Raw genomic sequence first — 26,260 nt, forward strand, 5'->3', positions numbered from 1 at the left:
GGGAACCAAACGCCAAAGATTATTCAAACCTTTTGGATCAGATAACAAAAGGAACAAAATGCATTTTAATCTTACATATTAAAATAACGTGATGAAAATAGGTCGTTGAGCAGTTAAAGCTTGGTGAGATAGAGATGAAAGTGTGCTCCTTATTTCAGTTTTAATTACTTTATATAATTATTTGCTTATAAATATTGCAGATTATTTAATATTGCCGGCATGGTATCATTTTTTACAGTTTTTTTTTTTTACCTGCATCTGAATTCTTAGCCCCTTGTGGACAGTGGAAAAGAATCAAACACCACTTTTACATATTATGACCTTATAGATTAATATTTAGTGAGTTAATACTGGTCATTTGTGAGCCAACAGTTTCCTATTTACACATCTAGAAGACATGAAGCAACATCAGCATTCATTTGGATTCTGGTGAATGTCCACCTGATGAATGTTAAGTGAAATATTCACTTTTTTAGCTCTGTTTTGGTCTCCACCTCCCCCTGAGGGAAACGCGTCTGCTACTAAAACGTCCATTATTCACTGCAGCTTTATTTTGACTCGTGTCCGTGTGTGTGTGTGTGTGTGTGTGTGTGCGTTTACACACACACACACACACACACACACACACACACACACACGCACGGCACCCTGTGGTCCAGCTTGTAGTGCCCTGAACGCGCCGCTGGGGGTCGCTGGGCTCTCTGCAGATGTCCCATTGAGGCTGTGCGCCATATTGGCAGTCTCCTCCATCTCACTAAACGTCGAGCATGCATGTCTCAAACCGGTTATTGAGGAGATATCTGTGAATATTTACAGTCACCTGCGAGCCGAAGTACAACACTATGGAGGCCGTCAAAGCATTTAACAATGAGGTTTGTTTGAAGCCCTCGCGACATTCTGGACACAGACACTAGACAATGTTACACATTTGCGGCAGCTTGTTGGCTAACGTTAGCATCAAGTAGCAGAGAGGGAGAGGAGGGTAACGTTAGAGTCTCACCAGGCCGCTGTCTGTACACAACAATACAGCGGCAGTGTTTTCCGAGTCTAATTCATACTAACCGTCTGGACTGTAGCCGTGAAGACAACATGTTTCCTAACACACACCGTGTGAGGTCGCCAGACTATGAGCAAATATTTTCCACAGACTGGTGCAAAACGGTAACTAGCTAGCTAGCTAGCTACAAGTTAGCAAAACCGCCTCAGTTGCGTGATAACTTGCTGGGCTAACTAACTAACTAACTAACTAACATGGACGTGGGCGAAATATCCCACTCACTGCCGCTTTACTGGACCACAATTAGAATGTAATTCGGACCGAATTAGCACAGCTTCTGGGTTTACATCTGCACATAATAGAAACGGCTTGAGACCGCACAGTTATGTAGCTGGGTCACTGGTTAGCTGTCGGAGCGCTCCTAGCTAGTAGCGCAGCCATTTGTCTGCAGTGGCACCAAAGTCTGCCTGTTTTTCGGTGTCATCAGTGGAAATGCTAACTTCATCATCACATAACAGCGAGTGCAGATTAAAATCCATAGTTGAAAGCAATTAAACCGTGAATGGTTGTTTTGTCATAATGATAGCACCAAAGCAAATAACCCGAGTCAGCGCCAAGCCCAGTAGCTGGCCTCTTAATGGACTCGGTTTTTCTCTGACCACAACTGTATTCAAAATGAAGGTTTTGCAGATGGTTAACAATACTTGCGACGAGAGGGGCTGATGCTGCGGACTACTGATTGTTCATATAGGCGTTGAATGACTGTAAACGTTATGCTGTGATAATTACACCATATGACAGGATGTTCTCTGTTGTCCCATTTCATTTTTCAGTTGTACTCATTGAACGAGTACAAGCCGCCCATCTCCAAGGCCAAGATGACCCAGATCACCAAGTCTGGAATCAAGGCTATAAAAGTAAGTATGTAGTATTAAAGGAAGAGGCAGGTAATGGGGGAATAAAGACATGCTTGTGAAGGGCAAAAACTCTCCAGTTCTTATGTTAAGACAAATAGCCATGCTCCAGCCTGTGCTCATCCAGCTGTGAGCGTGGTTTTATGTTTAAACTTAGGTAAAGTTACTCATGAGACATTAAGTCCACAACCAGTATTTGAATATGTATTATTTTAAAAAAATGACAAGCACATTTAATGCATGCATCTATTTATGTTTTTAGCAAAATGTGGAACAGATATTGACTTTTTATTTTTGACAAAGATCCGACTGTTTTAGTCACAAACTGCACTGCAGCACATCACGTGAATAATGCAAAATATATGTTAATCACCATTTAAACATCTAAATAGTATTTTATTAAAGGAAGTCAAATTTGTGGTTGAAATCAAAAAGACTTAATTCAAGCTACGGGTAAATTCTCGATGATAAAAATGCAGATCTAGACTAAAATCACGTCGAGAGTGGCTTTCTGCCCTCATTGTAGTTTTACAGTCTGCTGATCTCCTTATGTCAGTGTGTGGATCCATTACTAAGCAATGTGAGCTCAAGTAAACTCATCCACAAAACCTAGCACATTGTTTGACACCTATTTTGGCTTGCGGATAATAAACATGATCTAGTTTTTTAATAACAGTTAAATTATGCAGTTTTCTGCTAGACTGCGAATCGCTTTTGTAAGGTCTTTTAACATCTGATGATTTATCCTTTCACAAATAACTGGAAAAATAGTATTATCTACAAATGCAAAGGGATCTAGTTCTTCTGTGAAGTCTTGAGGCTGAAACTCATGTCACGCTAGCATGTAGTTGGTAGGTGCACAAATAAGGCAGGCAGTAAGAAAGCATCGTGGAATTGGTGGAAGGAATTTAGATGCGAGGAGCAAGCTAGAGCATGTTAGTATGATGCACATGAGCCCATGTACTGCCTGCCTTTTGCTAAATCAGAATTTCCATATGGGACACAGATGCTACGCCGCACAACGAGCGTAGCCCATCGTGTGGGCAAGAATGACAGTTAATGTGGATTCTGGAGGCATGATGTAGAGGACTTCAGCAGGACTTGGGTCCAGTGGGACTCTGTAGTAACTAGGGGGAGTCTATTTCACCAAATCACACTCTTATGTTTGGGTTTAAGCAATATTTAAGCAATTGTGTCTTTTTAGTATATGAAAACCAGAAAGCTAAACCAGATCTGTGTGGTATTTTACTTATTATAAAGTATGTACTAATTAGTGATGTTGCTAGGTACGTGTCCAGTGTCTGTAACACAAAGGACATAGTAAACTCACTGTTGACAAGTCCAGGGGATGCACTCTTATCTTTTGTCTGATAATGCTACATTGTTATCAACAAATCTTTGCTGAAATCATAGAAATAAACAAAGGAACTGTCAAAAATGAATTATCTACTTGATCTGCAGCCTCCAGCTCTGCAGCTAACATTAGCTTGTTGGTTTGAAACGTAGATACAATGGTTGGAAAGCTCACTAGCAGCAATTTTTTGGTTAAAATACAAACACACTAAAAGAACACCGCAGGTCTGAGGTCAGTGTTCTTTAAAGGTAAAAGCCAGACGACTAAACACTAGGGTTGATTGCCATGATGTCAAGACTGTTAACATACTTGTGTGAGTGTAGATAACATTATTTAATGTGTGTTAAATGAGTGACTCGTTTACAAAAACACATTACATAGTTGTGTATTCATATCTCCAATCAGCTTTTAGCACCGACTTAATGTGAGGTCCTATGAAATCAGTATTATAGCTTGTTTATATTGTCAATCCCACGATTCCATCAGTGACTCTGTTATCACAGAAACTACAGTCTGTATACCCGTATCCTGTGACTTGAATAGGAATTTCATCTGTATTACCACTGTAATAGCGCTACTACACTACTAGCACCTACTTGGCTCGACTCTACTCGGTTTTTAGGGTTTTCCATTAGGTGATAGTACCTGGTACCAGGTATTTTTTTTAGTACCTACTCAGCCGGGGTTCCAAGCGAGCTGAGATAAGACGAAAATGTGACATCAACAGACTGCAGGCCACTGATTGGCCAGGGAGTGACGTCACTGGATGAGTCATGAGAGCGACTCGTTCACAATAATCAAACCCGCCATTTTTAAAACCCTGGCAACAGCGACCGTACATTTTTATTATTTCTGTGAACGAGGTAAATGGCTACATACAAACCAAACACTCCATGTCCTTAGTTGTGTTGTGTTTGTGTCGCATACAAATTACGCCACTGGAGTTTGGGGCCGCCTTGCTATGACGACCCCACCCACGTTGACGTGGTACTCAATTGTAATGGAAAAACGACCGAAACCAAGCAGAGTAGAGTCGAGTAGAGTAGAGGTGAGGAGCCCATAAGTGCCATAAAAGAACACCGCAGGTCTGAGGTCAGTGTTCTTTAAAGGTAAAAGCCAGGCGAACACTAGGGTTGATTGCCATGATGTCAAGACTGTTAACATACTTGGCCGAGTGTAGATAACATTATTTAATGTGTGTTAAATGAGTGACTCGTTTACAAAAACACATTACATAGTCGTGTATTCAAATCTCCTATCAGCTTTTAGCACCGACTTAATGTAAGGTCCTATGAAATCAGTATTATAGCTTGTTTATATTCTCAATGCCACGATTCCATCAGTGACTCTGTTATCATAGAAACTACAGTCTGTATACCCGTATCCTGTGACTTGAATAGGAATTTAATCTGTATTACCACTATAAATGTTCTCATCATTCATTCACATATATATTTTCATGGGTAGACATATTGGCAAATTGTCTGCCCTCATAGTATTAGGACAGTGAGTTAACAAAGAATTTTGACCTTATTTTCTCAGATACAAATTATTTAAATGTTGTGATGGGCTCTAGCGTGTAGGTCTGTCTGTAGAGAATAAACACCCCATCTGACAATATATGGTCTCTTTCATAAAGTTGGTCCTCTAGTGTCACAGAATCTGTCGGGGCACTAGTTTTTAATCTAAAAACTATGTATCACTAATATGGTGGCATTGTGTTTAGTAACAGATATTTAAATTAAGATTTCAATTAAGTACATTAGAGTATGAGTACGAGTATGTGTATGTTGCATATTACTGCTATAGATGTTCAAGGCTGTGTTTATTTGAACTACTTTATATACTGTTACATACTTAAATCTACAGCAAGGCATCATGGTCTGTAAGATGATGCAGTTGAAGGCTCAGATCACTGAAAAGTCTGCTGGTTTGGCGTATTCACATGCTGAGTCTGCTGCTGCACAGAAATTCATGTGTAAGCTATGGTGTTGTAAATTTGAACTTAATTTATTGAAACTTGAATACAAAAACTTTCTGATCCATATAAAAATATTGAGTATAAATTAGTACTTTTGGAAATGGGCCTTATTCACAGAGATTTTGACTGTTCATGGTTGGAAAAGCAGATGTTTCTAACATTAATGATGGCACCTGTCTATTCAAGTGTCCCACTAAGTTAGAACAGTGTGGAAGTGAGCTTGCATTCTCAATAGCAGGACCCTGAAACCAAGCTCCCGTACAGATTCCAGCCATGATAAATTGTACTCTTTACACCTGTGGTTTAGCTGCTGTGACATGTCAAATCTCAGCACTTCTTTCTAACTACAGCGTCTCTGCTAATGAGCTTCTGCTCAGATTGAAAGCCACGCTAAAGGCTCAGTGTTCTGTTAGAGCGGACTGGTTGATTTCATGCAGGTCTATTTGCGCCTCCACAGACGAGAGAACAACAGTGGAAACGCTTGTACATGCGAGTGTTAACTATGAGTGGTAAAAATCTTTGGAGCAGAAACAGTATGACTGCAGGTTCTTTGCAAGTATTGAACCACTGTCTATACAGCAGCCGCTTCAGTCCTCTGCCAGTGTCCACACTCGACATGTTCAATCACAGTACTGCTCTGTGGTCACTCAAGTTGTTGTAGCACTGTAGTTATACATGTAAAACTTAAAAAGCTCGGGGTAATGGTCATGCATGTAAATGGAGTGAGACGTGAGCTGTTGTGCGGCCTGTGTGGACCACTAAATTGACTAAAGTAGAAACCTAGCTGTTACGTCAGACCGGCGTGATACAGTGAGCTGAAAAACCCTGTTAGACAGAATAACAGCCATACAGCATCCATCACTGGCAATGGATGCAACCCAGCCATTAGTTTATGTTTGAATGCTGTATTGGAGTTTCAAAGACATTGGAAGTTAGATTTCTTGAAAATTTTCTTTAACATGACACTAAACATCTTTCACTTAGAGAACTCTGTGGTCACCTCGTCGGTGGTCTGCCCTTTCAAATCTTGCAAATGGTCTAATTGATAGTGCAACTCAACGGCGCCACAGTCAGACTGAACAAAACACCACAAAAGCATTTATCTGCCGTCTTAACAATAGCTGTCTGTGGATCACATGTGGAAGGTAGATCGTGATATTTCGGTTGCTTCATCTTTTTATTTTCAATTCTCTGTATGACAACATGTCTCAGTGTGATACACAGTGGAGTCAGTAACTAAACACTGAAATGAATGAGCCGTAACCAGAGCATTTGTAAGCACATACAAACTTTTTAATGCACATGAGTGTGTTTTTATTAAGAAGCAACATAAAAATGCCATTTTTAATGACTACTGCAGTCACAAAGTTATTCAACCCCTTCTTGACAGGCATCTTTAGTACTTAGTAGAGCACCCTTTTGCTGTTATGACCTACTGCAAATGTGATTCAAAGCCAAACACCAGGTTCTGACAGCGTTCCTGAGGAATCTCAGCCCATTCCTCATGGGCACTAGCCTCCAGCTCTCTTATATTGTTATATAATGGTGTTGTCTGCGTTCTTCAAATCCGACCAGAGATTTTCTATGGGATTCAAGTCAGGTGACTGTGACGGCTACTCTAGTATCTTCCAGGACTTTTTCTGAAGCAGAGCCTTGGTGAACTTTGAGGTATGCTTGGGATCATTGTCCTGTTAGAAGGTGCAATGACGCCCGTCCTCACAGACGGCGTGACGTTTTCTCCTCGGATTTCCTGATACTTGATTGAATCCATCCTGCCCTCCTAATGCTGCAGGTTTTCAGTGCCAGAAGAAGCAAAGCCATTGCCATGCTTCACTGTATGCAGGGCGTTCTTTTCAGCGTATGCTTCGTTCTTCCTCCTCCAGACATACCGCTGATCCATAGACCTGAAAGGTTCCAGTTTTGTTTTATTGCTCCACAGAACAGAATCCCAAAATTCTGTGGCTTATTTATATGGTTTCAAGCATGTTGGAGCCGACTTGTCTTGTGCTTTTGGGTCAGTAGTGGTGTACGTCTTGGAGATTGGGCATGGAGGCCTTCAGCGTTTATTATGTTCAGTGCCTGCTGCCACCAAGTCTTGCTGCAGGTCTTTTGCAGTCACTCGAGGGTTTTTGGCCACTTGCTTCTTCAGAAATCTGGTGGCAGCCGTTCCTCGCTTCCTCTTTCTGCCACATCCCGGTACTGTAGCCAGTGTCTTTTTTAGCTTTGAACTTGCAAACTGTTAGAACTAACTTTTCCAACAAACCCCTGGGCAGTCCAGGTATTTGAAGATGCAACTAATCAAGGGCCTCATTAGTTGCATCAGGTGTGCTTGAGACACCTGATTTGCAAATGAGTGCTTGTGCAAATAAGGGATTCTGTTCAGGGGGTTGAATAATTAAGAGACCACAGTAGTCATTAAAAGTGACATTGTGTTGAATAATTGAATGATTAATAATTATATTAATATTGAATAATTTCAGGTGCAACGGTATATGTAATATATTGAAATGTTAATTTGTGCACTGCATTACACAGATGGTTTCCTCCACTCTAGGCCCATCAAAAGCCTCTTAGAGGAAAAAGGTTGATCAATGAACACTGACCATGTCCCTATGACTATCTGTGATTTTAGTTCACATGAAAGCGGCTCAGCATTTTTTTTGAGAAGTTGAAGGGATACAGGTCAAGTTTGAAGATATTTTTCCTTATTATAACAACATGCAAATTCATTGAAGATTTCAAGGCCTGACAGCACCAGTCCAGGCTACCAGTTCTTAACAATAAATCTTTTGATGATGTTTTTTTCCATGTCCTGTTTGTACTCTGGTGTCTAAAAGAACTGCTGTGCTTTTGGTGTTGCTGTGCCTTTTGTTGCTTGTGAATAACACCCGTTTCCCCTTCCCTCAGCAGCTCTCCCAGCTCCCCCAAAGCACTGAAAGTGAAGCAGGAGGATGGGGTGGAGAGAGTTACAAAGAGATAAGAGAATCCCTAACCAGCTTAGGTAGGAGTATGGGTTGTTTCAAAAGGAAGATGGACGAAGACTAAAATCATTGAAGCTTAATTTGCTCCCACACACCCAGAGAAAGGGGGATTTTGTTGTAGCTGCTGCTGTGGGCTACACTTCCCCTCTGGTTGTCATACAGTGGTTGCTGCTGGCTTTTGAGCTCTTGATTGTGTTAGAGGTTGAAGGTGCAATCTTATTAATTTTGTTTTTGATTTGTCTGGTGACAGTATTGTTGTGGTCTAGTTGATGCCTTTTCTTTCTTTTCTGTCTTGGTAGCCAAGTCAGAATAGTTTCTGTGTTGCTTTATAGTGCATATTGATGTAGCTTGAACAATCACATCAATCAACATAAAGGACGTCACATAGATACACTTGATTTTCACACGACGTAGGCTGCTGGAGGTGGAGTGGTCCAAGACAGATTATTTTTGGGTGTTGTGCAGAATGTAATTTTAGAGTTAGAGAGTTGGTCAAGAGAAAACTATCAATATAGCATTAATAGGACATTAGTATGTATTAACATGCTAATCACATTCATCCCTGAGGGTTGTCTGTTTTAATAGTGCATAAACTCTGTGTTTGATTTGACAGAGCAGCAGTGGTTCTGGTTCATGTCTACACACACATGGTGGCTCTACTTTCTGTGTTGGCACATATGAAGGACCTAGATATCTAATGTTTTGATCCAGTTTTATCAAGATGCAATTCAAGTGCTGATTTTAACTGTTGCTTTTTCAAAAAACAAAGTTTGAAAAAAATGAGAGCTCACACATAATTCCTTTTAATTAATTTTACCACAAGCGATGTAGCATCCTAAAGTATTTTGTAGAGTTGATGTAGTTCCAGTTCATTCGTTGAGCCTCTGTTGCCTCATGTGAGAGATGAGCTAACGGATGACTCTAGATGTGTTGTCATTATAATGTTACTCTTCAAAAAAAACCAGACAACAGACAGCTTTATCTTTATCCATGATTTTTCCGTCTCTGGTCTTGAATCCTAAATGCTTTCACACATTACTTCTTGGACAGTGTGGTGTCATGGTTATCCATTCAGCACACCTCACTAGTTTCCTCCATTTTGCATTACTCCAGGAACTACCTGAGCAACGCATGTGCGTCACAGAACCTGACAATTATTTCTTCTCCATCTACACTGACCGGCTAGAGCAGCCACAGCCCGCCTCAGCAGTGCGGCTTGGCTGCCGCTTGTCTTGCTTATTCTTTCTGTGCCACGCACACTGCACAGCAAAAATTGAAAGTAAAAATGAAACGTGATCATTGACACCATACCAGCAACATTATATATCTTTCACTACAGTTTCAGTGTCTGTACCTGTACAATATGATATAGGTGCAGCAGCACCACCACTGTGTTTGTATGAGCCACACGTGCGAGCTGCACCTGTTCAGAGAGGAAGCTGTCACACACAGGTAGAGATAGGCAGTGTGTTCCCTGTGTTAGACTTGGTTACTGATAAGGCAGCGGAGTTCAGATTTTTGGGATTTTTCAATTTCAAATAAAAAGTAACAGCCGGGTGGTCAAACTTAAGTCAAGAGGAAAGTAGTGGCAGTGAACTGCACTCTACTGTCTGGACATTTTCTCAATCTCATTCTTCTTTCTTTCGTGCTCATTGGTCATGCTTTTTTTTAAAATACAACAGCCATTACATGAGCTGACATCAGTAGAAGTCTGATAAATTAATTAAACCTGTACCAAATGTACCTTTGGTTTTGTATTTGTTAACATCAGCAAGCATGTAGAGGCACAAGAGGAGATGAAGGTTACTAACAATTGAACAGAACTCAGAAATATTAAAATTGTTATTGCAACAAGTTGGAGTAAATTATCTCCCATCAATAATCAGTGATGCAATTTGTCCGCCTCTAGCTGCTGTTGGTAGTGTTGTTGAGCTCTACTGAGAGAGATCTGTCTTTTTTATTTACCTCTAATTTCCTCTGTATTATGTGTCTTTTGTCCTAAACACAGTACACATGGTAGCAACCATTGCTGCCTAGAATGATATGTAAATAGTGTGTGACTGATCTGTACAAAGAGGTGAGATGAACTTAAATAAGTCCTATGTGCATTAGAAGTAATAAACTAAACATAGTTCTCACTTCAGTAAGCAGCTTATGTTCCGGTTCATTTAGGACCAGATGTACTTGATTTGATCCCTGACTTCTAAAGGGCACTGACAGCCATGACAATACCAGCAGCAGTGTTACTGCATCAGCTGTCAGCAGGGATATGGGGCATCTGCTCCTTTGTCATGTGCCATTTGTTGGCAGAACTTTACAATCCATGTGACTTATATTGACTAAAAACCATGAGAGCAATTATTGATGATTACTAGTTTTCTATGAGCTGATGTATCAAATGGAGCTCTTAAGATGCACTCGGATATGTGTAGATATGTATTTGATTCAATTATTTCTTTTTCTAGGAAGCACAGCATGTTTTTCTTCTGGATTTTGTAATTAATTTCTTTGAACCACAAGATAACCAGCACTGAATTCCCATATTCTTTAAGAAATACAAGTAATCGTTGCATTAGTCCATGATAGGACCTTGAAGGTGCTGCAGACCCATTGTACACCCTCAAAGGTGTTCTCACGTATTAAGGCTGATGATGGCCCTGTGAGCATGTACACACTGATTTATTGCCATTATCTTTTTGACTCTCCTTGCAAAAACGCACAAATTAACCTGCCTATTAACCTGCTTCTGTCACTATGTGTAGAACTCAGTCTGATTGAACTTTGACATGCGAAATGACAGGCCAGTTTATAAAGGGGTTGGGATTTACATCTCATTCACCAAATATTGATAGACATCTTGACATGTAACAATTGTAAATGATAAAATCAGTGATGGCTGAATTCCATTTAGCTGCATCGGTTACAGGATGCTGGTGTTGGGCATGCTGGCTGACTGTCACACTGTCATTGCTTACTCAGACACAACAACAAAGCCATCGATAACAAGTTATTACCAACACGTGTGCGTTTCCTACAAAGAAAAGTAGAAATGTGTGCTGCAAAAAAAGGCCTGTAGTTTATATCCTTGTTTATTTGACTGCTCAAAAAATCATACAGACAGTGAGTGAAGGACAGTGAAAGAGCTTAATGACAATTAAGTCTTTGATAGCTGTGTAATGTACGATATCGTGGTCTAGCCTTGATGGCCGGCAACACAGGCTAGCTCCAGCAATTAATGCCTACAACCTCACCCACACTGTTCCCTGTTTCCATGCACGTACATTTCGCTGGGTGAGATTCAGTCCGGCCCTTTTGGGACAGAAATATTACAGGTTTGTTGTTCTTCGTGGTGCCTAATGTCCTGGATGTCACATGATTCTCAGGATAGTTCCACTCACGTTCAGCCGGAGCAGTGATGTCATCAGCCAGAATAACTTAAAATAACTTGAAACAGAAACAATAGAAACTTCACATTCATAGCATAGAGCTGAGCCTGAACAGTTAAGATTTTCACAGATGGACAGAAATTCCTACAACTTATTATTTGAAGGAACACATAAAAGGTTGATGGTTGTGGGTTACTATTTGTTGTACATATGATAATGCTGTCAGTTGACTGTTTAACTAACTTTAAGATCAGCTCCTTCTGCCCTTTGACGAGATGCTGTTTCATACGTCCAAGTTCCACATTGCTAGTAGAAGGTTGATGTCACCGCCATAGTGTGCTATTGCAAGTTTAATGTCTGTCACTCACGGTGAATAAGCTCCACACTGCTGACATGTTTCCGCCCATGTGTGACAAGTCTGTTGCTCTGTACACGAGAATGAGGTGAATCCTGGTGCGTTTGTGCAAGTGGATCGACTCAGAATGGACTGTATCTGAGGCTGATGGGCCGGTCACTAGTCATTGCAGATCAAGCTTAAAATCGTCCCATTCCAGTCACTGGCTGGTCAATCGGTGCATCCCTAGCTACTGTCTTAACCCCCTCCACTGCCAAAAGAGTATTAGTACCATTTATTTTATTCTCATGTTGTAACTCATAAGTAGTTTATGTCTCAGCAGAGATTGTTTGCAGGTTGTCGGAGAATTTCTTCCGTCTGACAATTTGGGTTCTCACAGCACTCAAAAATTCCAAAGTATGACTCGATAAAACAACATGCAAACAGAGGATGTTTGCCAGCTTGTTTAACCCTACTGCTTTATAACCACTGTTTAACCTAAAAGTAAAACCTTGCCTAGAGTTTCCATTAAAAAAAAAAAAGGTCTGTTTATTTATGAACCCAATCTTCAGAGTAGGGGGAATCCCACTTGTTCGGTCAAGGACAGATCCCACCAAAGCATGAAGTAATTGGCCTGCTTTTAAGCTGTGCTGCTATCTAAATCGTTTATTTCTTTTCCATGTTCCTTCATCTTGCTCACTTGGTCATAGCACTCAGTTACATGTAAATATACCTAACGTCAGGTTTGTGAAATTTAGCCTATGGGTTTCTGAGAGTGCGCATTTCCCCCTTTTAAATAAACTTGAGACCAAATCCCAACGAGGGCCTCTCCATTGTGTAGCAACACGGCAGTCAGAGCTGATCATGCCAACTTCAGTTAATCAAATTCCTCTAGAAGTGCCGTGGCCATTTCAGAAGTGTCCCACATGCAGGTCAGCTCTTCACTCTGCTCGAAATCCTGACTTTTTCTAGTTTTAACCAAAGCCGTGGCCCGGCTGTGTCAGACAGGCAGAAAGTCGGACAGAAAAAAGAGGATCCAGTCGCTTTTCAAAATAAAACACCCCGTGTCTCCTCCCAGTTGTATATCCCATCACTATATCAAATATTCTGTCATAACCCATGGCACCAGGCCAGACGCCACCTTGTCAGGGGTTTTTTAACACAAAGGGAAAAGAGAGATTTGTCCTGCAAGTGGAAAAACTCTTTGACTTTAGTCTGCTGTCCGTAGGCTACAGCACAACAAAGTAGGAAATGCCTACAATAAACACAATCAAAACACAAAACAAGAAACCTAACCTGCTTGCTCATGTTAGAAGCACAAGAATTAAGGAAAAATCATCAGCAAAATCTGAGCAAGTCGCTCCCAGTTGGATATGAAGCCACGCGTAGGATGGAACAAAATCAAACTGCAGCCAGAACGCAACACAGACGAGTCTGGTGGAATTTCAGGGTTAATCAGGCTCTGCAGTTTGCTGGTTCAGTTGCCTGGAGACATGCTCACACTGCAGCAGCTAGTGTATGAGCATGTGTTTTTCTTGTGTTGACTAGGGTTACCGCATGCTTATGGTCAGGGAATATTGGATTTAATTTTAAAAGATAATCTCCAATTGTATCTCCATTGTATCATTGATTTGCAGCTCTATGTTGCTGAACATTTACAGTAACACTGTAATATTTCATCAAAATTTATGATATATGTTGATATGAAGGGATGAAAAAGTGTCTTATTCAGTGAGAGAAATGAGGCTTTTACTGACAATATGTAAAACATTTGAAATCTTAACTATTTGAAGTCAATGCAGTTTTCGTCTTTAAAAAGACCAACTCCTCTTTCAACAAGTTGTTTCCTCATCGGGATCCACAGCTTTTCTCACTTGATCATCCACATTGTGACTCAGTATGTTTACATGCCAGTAACCAGTTTAGTTAAAGAACCTGTTAAAACTAAACCATTATTTTTAAAATAAGACTTTACTATTGTATTCTTATGTTAGTACGTGTTTATTTCATGATGGCATTTTTGCTCGATATTTTACGTGGCATTTTATTTCATAATCTGCATTTTTCAAGACTGTGTCTCTACTCAATGTCTTATCTTTCAGCCAGTTTCATGCACTCTATCTGTAAATAAACACCATACACAGATACAGTAACTTAGCTCTTCTTTTATCTAGCTAGGCTAAACACAGCTGTGCATTCTGCCTACTTCACTGGCTAATTATCTAAGATGTGGTGTGAATTTATGATGATATTTATAAATATCATGACACGTATTGATAGTGAGCATAGTAGTGAAGAACCATTGTTAGTGGCAGCTGCAAGCTGGTTAGTGCAGTCATCTCAGTAGTGTTTTAACACTAAAGATGATTCTTTGAAAGAGACAACAACTCTGTGAGGAGCAAAAAGACAGTCCTTCTGCACTGACCCTTCAGTTCAGAGTCTTTATACACCATCCCCAGACTGCACTGGAATGGCTCTTCAAATCACTTTCAGACCCTGGTTGCCTTAAGTAATACATTTGTCACTTTTAATTATCAAGCTGTCATGTTTTGCCTGTTAATATTGGTCAGTGTTGAACATTGTACCACATTAATGGGGGTAACCTTTATCTCCTTTGTGTGTATGGGTTTATTATGGATGTTGCTAACATTGTCATTGAGTTGGCTTCTTTAAAGAAAGGGTCTGTCCTCTCAAGTTCTTGTTCTCAGACCTTTTCAGTTCTCAACAGCTTTTCAGGGGTTAGTTCCCACTATTGTACACTGCTAATTTTCAGTGATTGCAAATCTCACACACAGACTTTCGAGAATTAAATGGTATAACAAGGGACACGTTTCCAGTGTGTCAAGGTTACGTTACATTTGTTTTGTTATGGAAATATAATGCAGTGCAAAAATGACTTGCAACAATCTGATGGGTGTTGGAATGTTTGATTCTGTAAAGGGCGTATTGGCTTTGCCACAGGTCTGATGTTTCTAAGACTTCAGACTTTACACCACTATTTGTGCAGTTCTATTCTGCCACCAGGTTCAAGTTTTCCTGACCATGTGTTGTTTCCTTGGCTGAGCTCTTTGATGAACGTAGCTGAAAGCTTAGTGTTTTTATTGTCATTATTATTGATTTGTTCATGATGTCAGTTTAACTTAACTCATGTAATACCACTGCACACTTAGTTACAAATGCCATAAATACACAGTAGGAATTTGATTACAACTTACAATGACACCTCACTACCTTTTATGTGGACCTTGGCTTACAAAATGTGAGCATGCATGCAGTTTCTTTACAGACTTCTCTTTTTTTTAATGACTGTACTCTTACTTGAACAACCTTAAACTCTGCCTTCTCAGTCTACTGTACTTTGACTCCATCTGCTGGCTGATTATAGAACTTAAATCCAACTGCAAAGTGCTGCAGCCCTCTTGGTCGAAGTCCTTGATTCTAGATATGGATTAAAGAGATGTTAGTTTTTATGAAAAGGGTAAACATGTATTCTTTTAGTTGTGTTCTAGTGCCAATGTATTAATGTATACAGGTTCAACAAAGACGTCTCTTGTCCACTGCTAGGCCATGAATTCCAGTGCTTTTGTACATTTTTGACCTCTGAAAATACCCTCTAGATCGTATGAACTGCATGAATGTATTTTATCCTCACTTGATTTACTGTAGTATGAATTCTTTTTGACAGTACAGCAGAGCTGTCACAGGTTTATAGATTAAAGCAAAGGTTCCCAACCCCCAGGATGTGAGTAGTGGTTAGTGCTGCCTGCACTTCCTTTTCCTTCTCACTCCCCACAACAACAACATTATACATTTTTAAATAAATCTCCAATATGTGAGCTAACTAGTCTGTCAATTACAGGCCAGTATCTGGAGCGTTCTCTAACTGCCAGCTGAGAGTCCAGTCACCTCTTGCTCACTAACTCTGATGTTGTAATGGCCGTATTTGACCAAAGAGTATATGGACTAAATCCAGTAAGGCTGTAGACTATATTAATGAACACAACTTGTGTACATGTTTAGGAGTACTAGTACATCAGAGGTTTAGGTTGCTTCTATTACCTTGGGATGTGTCTTTCAAGCTAAAATACTATTTGATAGTCACTGTGAAGTATTCAAAGTTTATTTGAATAGTACACACACCCTTGCACATGCACATACACAACACTGCCACCAGATGCAGCGGACGCAGTTAGTTAAAATTTCGCTGCATTGTTGTTTTTATTACCGGCCAATATTTTCGCCTTTATTGCTGAAATACATATTACTTAAGGCAGAATTACACGTTTGACTTAAGTGCTAGGATTAGAGCAGACCTTGAGTCATACGCACGCTATGACGTCTTCTGTCCCCCCCGACCAAGCACTGCAGCTGGAGGGGTGAGCACCCCAGGAGGACAGGGGTGAGGGCCAGGATCAGAACTAAGCTAACTTAGCTTGTCTGGTTGTGAAAAGATTGGCTGGATGTGATCCAGGATCCTGGATGTGATCAGGCTGCCTTAGCAACAAAAAACTGACTGTTTGTGCCCACATCTTTCAATGTATGCTGAGTGTTCATTTATCCATTGGCAGGCTCCCATTGTCTGTTTTCCTTATCCTTTGAGGGTCACTGGGTGGGGCTGACATTAAGTGAAAGACGATGTGCATTTCATGCAAAAATATTATTCGTTTGTTACTGTGAACTATTCGAATTCCATTATATCTCAGGCTACCTGAGGCTGTGGCTAATATCTGGTCGTGGACGCCCAGCTGGATGAAATCAGCCTCAGGCTGCCTAAGCAACCAAAAAGTCAGAGACTGTTTGTGTATTTTTAAAACAAGATGATAATCGTATGAACTTTTTGATTTTTTTTTATAATCTAACGGCTATTTGAATAATTGAAAATCACAGCACATCCCTATGGGAGAGCATTCAAACTCCAAACAGAGGCCCAAGTCGGCCGGTGGGTTAGATCCCAGAAGCTTCTAGCAGTGAGATGACAGTGCTGAACACCACTCCCTGCCAAGCGTTCAGTTTAGATCCCAACTTAGAAATATCTTCGAAAAAACTGATTATGCAATGCTTTGCATCTTTGCAACTGAAAATTTACCTTCAGTCTTATTGATTTGTCCTTTGTAAGCTTCTCTGTTTGATGATAAAAACAGTTTGGAAGATGAAATGATATTAAAGCTCATACTTTTCTTAACGTTAATAAACGAGGACCTAGGCCAAGTTCAACATGCGTAGTTGTCAACCATTATGAAATTTGAAAGTGACAAGTTATTCTTTACTCCTGCAAACTGTCCCTCATGGAAATGCGGACAATTACCAACCAAGCCGTTTCCTCACTGTGTGTGAACGCAAACAAAACTTGAGGCAACATGCATCATTGTCACAAATTGGTCCCTGATTTGGACCATATGTGTGAAAACACCCTTAAACTGTGCTCTGAAATATTGCTGCTCACCTCACTCACAATGTTTCCTTTGCTTCTGTTTCAGTTCTACAAGCACGTTGTCCAGAGTGTGGAGAAGTTCATACAAAAGGTGTGCTATATGTCAAATGAGTATTCTGGGAGCTAAACCATACTGAATGTACACAACTTTTAAGGACATTTGGAATTTTTAATAAGTATGATGATGAATTCAGTCAAAAGTTTGTTATTGAAATATCATAACATCAACTGTCTGTTTCACTATCAACAGTGCAAACCAGAATACAAGGTCCCAGGGCTGTACGTCATCGACTCGATTGTAAGGCAGTCTCGACACCAGTTTGGCACGGAGAAGGATGTTTTTGCCCCACGTTTCAGCAAGAACATTATTCCTACGTTCCAGCACCTCTACCGCTGCCCTTCAGATGACAAGGTCAGACAGTTTATAATAGGTTTTCTGTGGCCAGTGGTTTCATGAGAGTTGATATTGGACACTTTGATATATGCCTCAGTTTTGTGGGAATGGGTGTTTTTGATCAGGGATTGGCATTGTGCTCATCTTATTGCATTGTTGCGAGTACGTGAGGGAATTCTACCTCACTTGATGTGTGTATGGCAGTCTGTATATCATTATATATGAGGAATTGTTGATTAGCCTGTGAAAAGGAAAGGACACATTTTAACCTTAATGGCAAAGGAAATTTGCAGCTCTCTTAAGGCCACATTGAAGATATGTTCAACAATTGTTCTTAAATTGTCAGGCTGCCCTTATTTTTGACTACATTTTACTGCTATATGACAGTTGTGTTTTTAATCTTTATTGGTGTTTCCAGAGTAAGATTGTGCGAGTCCTCAACCTGTGGCAAAAGAATGCGGTCTTCAAGAGTGACATCATCCAGCCTCTGTTGGACATGGCAGCAGGGATCCCCCCTCCCAGCGTCACACCAGTCATGCCCAGCAGTGCTGCCCCAGTCAATAACACTACACCTGGTCAGTCAGAGCACACACAAGCACAGTGAAACACACATACATACACTGGGAATGTGGCCGGATAACTTGTTGGACGCCACAATGTAATGTGTTTACTTGACGGTTCATACTACAACACCTCTGTGTCCGTGTGTCCAGGCACCCCAGCTACACCAGCCACCCCAGCTAACATAGTCCAGGGTCTGCCAGATTGGGCCTCCCAGATTACCAACACGGACACTGTGGCTGCTGTGGCACAGATCCTACAGAGTCCCCAGGGCCAGCAGGTTAGTGATCATGTCCACCCAGCATCTCAGTTAAACTGTAAGACTGAAAATGTTTGCTTATGGCTAAATAATAATCCCTAAGAATATTGATGTCCAGTAAAGAAATACTTTGTCCTTGTGTTTGAGTAGCTTTCAGTTTGTGTAGCTGTTGGTGTTAGAAATGTGTCAAATCCTCCTTGTATCACCTGTTGTAGCTGCAGCAGCTGGTGCAGAGTCTTCAGATGCAGCAGCAGAAGCCCCAGCCGTCCCTGCTGCAGGCCTTGGATGCTGGCCTGGTGGTGCAGTTGCAGGCTCTGACAGCTCAACTCACTGCAGCCGCGACTGCGAACAGCCTCAACCCCCTGGAGCAGAGGGTCTCCTCTTTTAATAAGGTAATGCTGCTGCCAGCAACCAAAAGTTTCTTATTCCTTGCTTCATCTGATCACTCCTAATGTGATTATCTTGTTGGATTCTCACAGAAACTTCTGGGTCCTTTTGATTTTGGGAATGATTCTGAACGCGGTGAAGAGTCTAAAAAGGACACCTCATCATCTCAGCTGTGAGTTGATTGTCTGTAATGATCATGCTGACATTTCCCAGAGACTAAAACTATCTTCACTGTATCAGCCACCTCCACTGATCTAATCCTGCTGCTGACCACTTTCAGGCCCATGGTGTCAGAGCCCATCAACAGCTCCCTCTTCCATCAGCTGGCTGAGCAGCTACAACAGCAGAACCTGGAGCAGTTTCAGAAGCAGCTTTTAGAGCACCAGCAGCACCAACAGAAGGTAGTTACACACACTGCACACACAGATCACTGTTTTCCAAAGAATGTTTTTTTTTTTTTCCACAACTGATGATTTAACAGATGAATATTCCCCCCCCCCAAGGTGCTCCATGTTAAACATACCGGATAGTGACTAGCATAAGTTACTTTACAAATACATTCAGCTGTGCAAAAATGTATTAAAACAAATTTTTTTTAGTGTTACTTAGACATGCAATAGGCTTTAGTACAGTAGCCCAAATCTTTATGTCCCTCATACACCACAAGACCTGCCAGCTCCTCAAAGGGCCCCAGTTAAAGAAATTTAAGTGGATGTGTTCGTGCCCTCTGCTTAGGTGCCTCGTTACTAAAGGACACGTTACTAACAAGAGGTATACTGCTCTTTTTGATCTTCCAGGCAATGAGCATAGATGGGCAGGACTCAATCTTTGGGCAAGAGAACTCTGTTGCAACTTCTCAGAGCAGCAGCCAGCCACAGCTTCCTGAGCCAGAGAACAAGTTGGATGACTCCATAGACAACCAGCAGCAGGTATGTCTGGCCTGTGCAAACATGCAAATCATATTCATTCATACCCTGGCTGTATTTATTTACCTTTGTAAATTGATTAAATGTCTCTTCACAATGACTGCACTAAGTAATGTTTATTTAGCTACAGTCATATAACTGGTTGTTTTTCTGTGTAGAGAGTTGTTGAAATGACTCCGTCTGTTTCAGGACATGGATCTGGACGAGGGCCCCGACGGTATGGAGGAGGAGATCTTTGAGGCAGAGGAGAAGAAGATTGTAAGCACACGCTCCAGAACACATTCAAGGTCACGCTCAAGGTCAGTCCCACTTATATTTGAAACCATATTTTGTGGCAAGATTTTCTGAATGTGTGTGGCATATCGCTGAATTGGCTGTTTTATCAGTTGAAGAAGCTTTGATCTTTTAACCTCATTAGAAAAGTGCTGACTGTTTGCCCTGAATGTCAGACGATGCAGCAGTGTCACAGATGACTGTATGAAACTGATTCTGACTGGAAGCTCTCTTCGTTTTCCCTCTGTAGGTCTCCAAAGAGGAGAAGGTCCAGGTCACGCTCTGGCTCACGCAAACGTAAACACCGCAAGCGCTCACGCTCACGCTCCAGGGACCGCAAAAGGAAGTCATCACGGTCTTACTCAAGTGAGAGACGCGCCCGAGAGAGGGAGAAGGAGCGGCAGAAGAAAGGATTGCCTCCCATACGATCCAAGACTCTAAGTGGTAAGTAGAAGTTGTCGTGAAAGTCATTGTTTTAGAATATTTCTATAGTTATTTGCTGTCAGTGTATTTTTGATAAGTAATACTAGTTTTTCCTGCTACCTGTACCCAGTGTGCAGCACAACTCTGTGGGTGGGCCAGGTGGACAAGAAGGCCACTCAGCAAGACCTCACCAACTTATTTGAAGAGTTTGGCCAGATTGAGTCTATCAATGTAAGTAAACCTCTTTATCTTCCAACTCTCCCATTTAGTTACAGCATGTCAGCCATCTCTGTCATCTCCAAAATTTGTTTTTGCCATTAACTGATTGTAAGCTGTTTATAAACTATCTCCCATATTTCTGTTACAACCCCCCACCCCTCCAATCTATTTTACTTCTTTGTCATTTCTTTATGCTGTGTTCTCTCTCTCTTTAAGTCTATTGTCATTCTCTACTGTGTGGTTGTTTAACCTTCCAGTGTTCTGTGTAATGTAATCTGTGTGTGTGTGTGTGTGTGTGTGTGTGTGTCTGCAGATGATCCCTCCCAGAGGCTGTGCCTACATCTGTATGGTCCACAGACAGGATGCATACCGCGCCCGCCAGAAGCTCAGCACCGGCTCCTTTAAGATTGGCTCCAAAATCATCAAGGTACACATTACCTTTTATAATTTGATTGTGTTCTCATTCTCCTTGTGGTTTCTTCTAATGTAATTTTCCATTGACCTCCAATGGTGAAACGTCAGAGACAGTTAAGCTTTCCAAGCACATGGATGCTTGAATGCTCCTGCATATGACTTTGAAAAAATGCTGTTTCTTGACCTCTGTGTGTGTGTGTGTGTGTGTGTGTGTGTGTGTGTGTGTGTGTGTGTGTGTGTGTGTGTGTGTGCGTGTGCGCGTGCATCTGATCCAGATTGCATGGGCTTTGAATAAGGGGGTAAAGCAGGAGTACAAGCAGTTTTGGGACGTGGACCTGGGCGTCACCTACATACCTTGGGAGAAGGTGAAGCTGGACGACCTGGATGGCTTTGCTGAAGGAGGAATTATTGACCAGGAGACCGTTAATGATGGTGAAAAGAAACCCTATCTACTTATTAGCTTCCATCTTTAGCACGAACAGTTGGTCTGTTGACTCAGTAGCAATGTTTGTTTAAATATGAGTAGGATACACAGGAAACTTTGTATAAATGTGATGAAAGCATAATGCAGATATCCAAACACAGGCACTTCTTGGCATTTGATCATCCAACTGGATTTGTTTTCCACCCCATTCGCTCAGTTGTTTGTTTTGTTTTGGTAAATCCAAAATCCTTTAAGAAATCCCACCGGGAAGCCCCCACCCAGATAGAAAAACGAAGACAAAGATTGAGTTGGAAAAATGCAACTAAACTCCCAAATCTAAACAAAGAATTGGATGAGATTATTTTGTTTTCATCTTTTTGTATGTTTTTGCAGAGTGGGAAGCAGCTAAGAACACTGAACCAGCCAAGGAGGCTACAAGTCAGCCAGTAAGCTCTGAGACTACAGCGGTATCCAACACCCAGACTGAGACCTACAGCCAGCAGGTCACCATGATGCCTGTACAGGTACTGAACGGGCCCCCCCCCCCAAAAAAAAAAATCTCCGGTGAAATACAGTTTGTAAAAAGGTGTTGTGCATCTTTGTGTCCAAGAAGTTGGGCAACTGGGACATAGTCAGTAACCTGTGAACCATATAACTCTGCAATTACACGATTAACTTAACCAACGTATGTACACTCTCTGATAACTTTTAGCTGCCAGTGGCCCAGGCTGTTCCCAGTGCAGTAGGTTTGGTGCCTCCGACCTTCCCTGTCACCATGGGCATACCCCCACCAGGCTATGGGCCACCACCCCCCTTTATAAGGGCTGGATTCAATGCTTCACAGCCTCCGCCAGGTAAATGATGCAAACAGTCATGTAAAGATCAGCCATACAGAACTTTACACAGTTACACCAAATTATTTTGTTGTTTGTGCAGGTTTTTTGCAGGCAGCACAGACAGCAGCCATGGCCTCAGCAACTACTTGTGAGTATTTGTGACAGGCTTCCCTTGTGACTAAGACTTGCATATAGTTTTGAATATTGACAGTGTGTCCTCTCAAGGCATTCAGCTGGAATTTAATAGTATGAATTAAATTTGTTGTTTCTCCTGTGCCCATCTATAGCTCTAGTGCAGCCTTCGGTGGCAACCAGCCAAGACGCTATCAAGGAATCACCATTTGGTGCTATGATTCCTCCAACCAGCATCCCCAGTTTCATGGCCTCAGCCATCCCTGGAGCCGGTGTGTTTAACCCAGTGGGAGTCCAAACTCAGCAAGCCACCAATGAGAAAACAGCACAGTCTGCAGAGGGTATGGATGCTGCAGAGCTTACACTGCAAGGTAACATTTTGCTTGCAGATTTTTTTTTTTCTGGTGGACACTTTGATTGTATCTTATAGAATATTTGTATTTAAGAGTGTTTTATATGTGGCCAGAAAAGTTATTTGCATTTAGCCAAGAATATATTTTACCTCTGATCTCTGTCATTGTGATTTGTCCTCAGGCATGCAGAATGCAGTCCGCAGTGGGATGGGTCTCCTTGGCATGCACCCGACAGCTTCCCTCACCCACACGCTGCACCAGTCTGGTCTGGCTGGACAGAGAATGCCTGGACTAATTCCTCTGGATGTGCGACCTAACCTCATCCAACCTGGTGCTGCAGCCCGCTTCCCACTTCTCATGCAGCAGGGCCCCACCCAGCAGGCCGTCGGCCTCCTCGACAGTTCCCTCCAGACTCAAGTCCGTGCCAGGGCTCCCTTCTCTCAGCTGGACCCCTTCAACAGGGCCCCTAACATTACCAATGAAAATGTATCTAAGACAGAAGATGAGTCTTCCTCTGGGGCTGATGAGGGCAAAGACCAGGACTACCGCTTCCCTCCGATGGAAAAGCAGAGCACAGGCCTGCTGAGGACCCCACCACCTGAGCATAGGGAGCCCCTTGGAGGTGGCGGCGGAGCAGGAGGTGGAGGAGGAGGCAGGCCTCCGTTGCTCCAGACCCCAGGAACTCAGCCAGCCAGAACCAGCCTTGTGGGACGTCTACAGGCCCTTGCAGGTTTCACTCCTGATAACCGCTGGAACCAGACCAGAGGGGACTTTGATGAACGAGATGGCATGCGAGGAGGCCTGCAGCCCCCTGCCGTTCCAAAAGGCTTCCAGGAGGAGCGCCCGACACCTGGGCAGAACTTCCCCAACCGCTTTGACAGCCGTCCTGGGACAACAGGAGGAGCAGCTGGAGTTCCAGGAAATGCTGGAGCTGTTGGGGGGCCACAGACCTGGAATCGTAGTGGTGGTGCTGCAGCACCTTTTGAAAGTGAACTACATCAGGACCTAGATGACCGAAGACGCCCGTGGGACAGGCAAAGAGACAGAGATGAAAGAGATTTTGACTTCAGGAGGGAGATGAATGGTAACCGCCACAGCCGAGAGAGAGAGCGCGACCGTGAGAGGGACAGGGACAGGGAGCGAGGCAGAGACCGCACCAGAGAGCAAGAACGTGACCGAGACCGTGAGAAAGACAGAGACCGTGAGAGGGAACGTGAACGTGGGAGCTGGACACCTCTTCTCCCTCTACCCACACCTCTGCTTCCAACTCCACCTCTTAATCCCAATCTGACCCTGAATCAAGGCAAACTTCTTGCACCACTCAAATTGAACCCCCAGATTCAGCCTCGATTCCAATCCCCACTCCTGCCTCAAGCTCAGGCCAAGCCCCCTCTCTCTGGTCTGAACCAGCCGTCCCCTCAGGGTCAGATTAAGTCTCCAACAGCAACAGCCGAGCTCCAGTCAGAAACCCCAGCTCTGTCTGAGACACCTCAGGCACAGTCACCACCCTCAGCCCGATCACCTGACCGCTCACCTGACAGCAAGGGCCAGAACCTGTTGACTGAGGCTCTCGCTCAGGCAGAGACATCGCCACAATCTGAGACCTCTCCGCAAACAGAATCGCCATCCCAGCCCATGGCCCAGTCCCCCTCCAAAACCACGGCTTCTCCAGACAGTGAGACACCAAGCCAAGCCTCACTGTTGGTTGAAGCCTCATCCCCGGACTCACCTGTGGCCTTCACACAAGCTGCCAGCCCCCCTGAAGAGATGACTCCCTCTCTGGAGGAGCAGGAAAGCCCACAGAAGGATGAGGAGGAGTCACAAGACATGGCCTCCTCACCCCAACCCCAGTGGGTCAATGGACCTGGGATGGACAATAGCACTGTGGCTGACCCCACTCCCGAGGACTCTCCCGAGCCCTCTCCTGAGCCCACTCCAGAACCCTCCTCCGATTCTCTGCTCCCTGAAAGTGAACTGGAGCAGCAGCAGGAGCAGCTCTCCTCTCCTAAGGACGTAGACAGTGAACAGAGTGAGACCATGGAGGAAGCTGCGAGTCAGCCAGTGGTAGACACTGTCACAGACACTGAGGGGACATAATCATCACTCAGTAGGTAAAAGATCATTTTGTAAAGTTGTCTCTTCTTCTCTGTACTCATGTCAGCAAACCACCACCACCACCACCACCACACGGGACATGGCGAATACTGACTCACACCAGTTATTGTCTGATAACAATAACAAATGATTTTATCTTTCACAAATACCAGTGTACTTAAATAGAAGGCTCGTTAGCTGATTTATTGATAGACAATTTTGTTTGTGTTTTTATTTCCTTTTTCCTTTTTTAAGTTGTAATGCCACCCCACCCGTTTTAATTAATCTAAGCTTGGCGAATTTTATTGAATTGCCTACCAAAATGTTTCAAGTGTATATGGGGAAAATAAGCTTTGACCTTCCTATGGAAGAGAGTAAAAAATCCTGGCTGTCAGACAATGGATTGAACACGGTAGGGTTACTTGAAAATGGCAGTCGCTGGCCCCATTTCTGTCTACTCTTCTTTTAAACTGCTGCTGCAAAGTTTTCAATGAATGCTTTTGTGGTGTCCTACAATGTTTCTAAGCAGAACAAATAGTCTGCATTCAGTGAGACCAGTACAGCTGCTTATAATTGGAAAAATGAACATTTTTAAAATGAAAACATGAAAATGTTGTGTCCCCAAAATAAATGTCTGTAATTTGTTTCCAACACAAACAGAAAATTACATGCCAGGGGGAAGAAAAAGAAAAATGAACAGAGGGATGTTCTGATGTTGGGTACATTGTTTTAGTTTGAAATAAACATGCTCTGTCTGTTTAAAACACTTGCTTTAGGACTGTTTTCTGACCCAGGACCAGTGGAAACTAAGACTGCTTTACAGACTCTTACACATTGTGTGCTTTCACCTCAGCCGATTTGACGTTCTCGTAACTCAAGTTGCTGCTATACCATCCATCCACAGAGCACTTTGTTGGATGCAACCGTGGGACTTGTAGTTTTTAGTTTCTGATGACTTCAGCCTGTATGTTTCCCTAAGCTTTTGCTGGGTGACTGTTGAGGATGGGATTGTGCCTTTTTGAATGGATTTGTAGTTCATGATGCTACCCAACACTACTGTGTGATGTACACCAGACTGCGTGCAACTCAGTCTCAGACAGCTCTATGAACACAATGCTACCTGCACAGAATTGACTGGCCTACCGTTTGAATGGTAGCTGGGCTGGTTTGTACAGCACTCACCTAGG

At 42.5% G+C, this 26,260-nt stretch overlaps 1 protein-coding gene across 2 annotated transcripts; it reads left to right on the forward strand.

Moving 5' to 3' along the window:
- The first annotated feature begins 750 nt into the window (after positions 1 to 750).
- Positions 751 to 25,837, forward strand: LOC139212381 (SR-related and CTD-associated factor 8-like). Of its 2 annotated transcripts, none has more exons than XM_070842920.1 (20): positions 751 to 872; positions 1,831 to 1,914; positions 17,425 to 17,469; positions 17,629 to 17,790; positions 18,191 to 18,347; positions 18,486 to 18,613; positions 18,808 to 18,984; positions 19,072 to 19,151; positions 19,260 to 19,380; positions 19,777 to 19,908; positions 20,095 to 20,204; positions 20,429 to 20,622; positions 20,732 to 20,832; positions 21,134 to 21,247; positions 21,510 to 21,666; positions 22,052 to 22,182; positions 22,371 to 22,512; positions 22,595 to 22,642; positions 22,782 to 22,997; positions 23,161 to 25,837. In XM_070842920.1, exons 1-20 carry the CDS (start codon positions 843 to 845, stop codon positions 25,074 to 25,076), a joined length of 4,245 nt encoding a protein of 1,414 aa, XP_070699021.1. In that variant the 5' UTR covers positions 751 to 842; the 3' UTR covers positions 25,077 to 25,837. The 2 variants fall into 2 exon arrangements, with proteins under 2 accessions (XP_070699021.1, XP_070699022.1); XM_070842921.1 differs by lacking the exon at positions 751 to 872 and adding an exon at positions 8,154 to 8,247 and having other exon boundaries at positions 1,850 to 1,914.
- Positions 25,838 to 26,260: the final 423 nt, after the last annotated feature.

This window comes from Pempheris klunzingeri, chromosome 13, assembly GCF_042242105.1.
Source record: "Pempheris klunzingeri isolate RE-2024b chromosome 13, fPemKlu1.hap1, whole genome shotgun sequence".
In the NCBI taxonomy this organism is placed as follows: Eukaryota; Metazoa; Chordata; class Actinopteri; order Acropomatiformes; family Pempheridae; genus Pempheris; species Pempheris klunzingeri.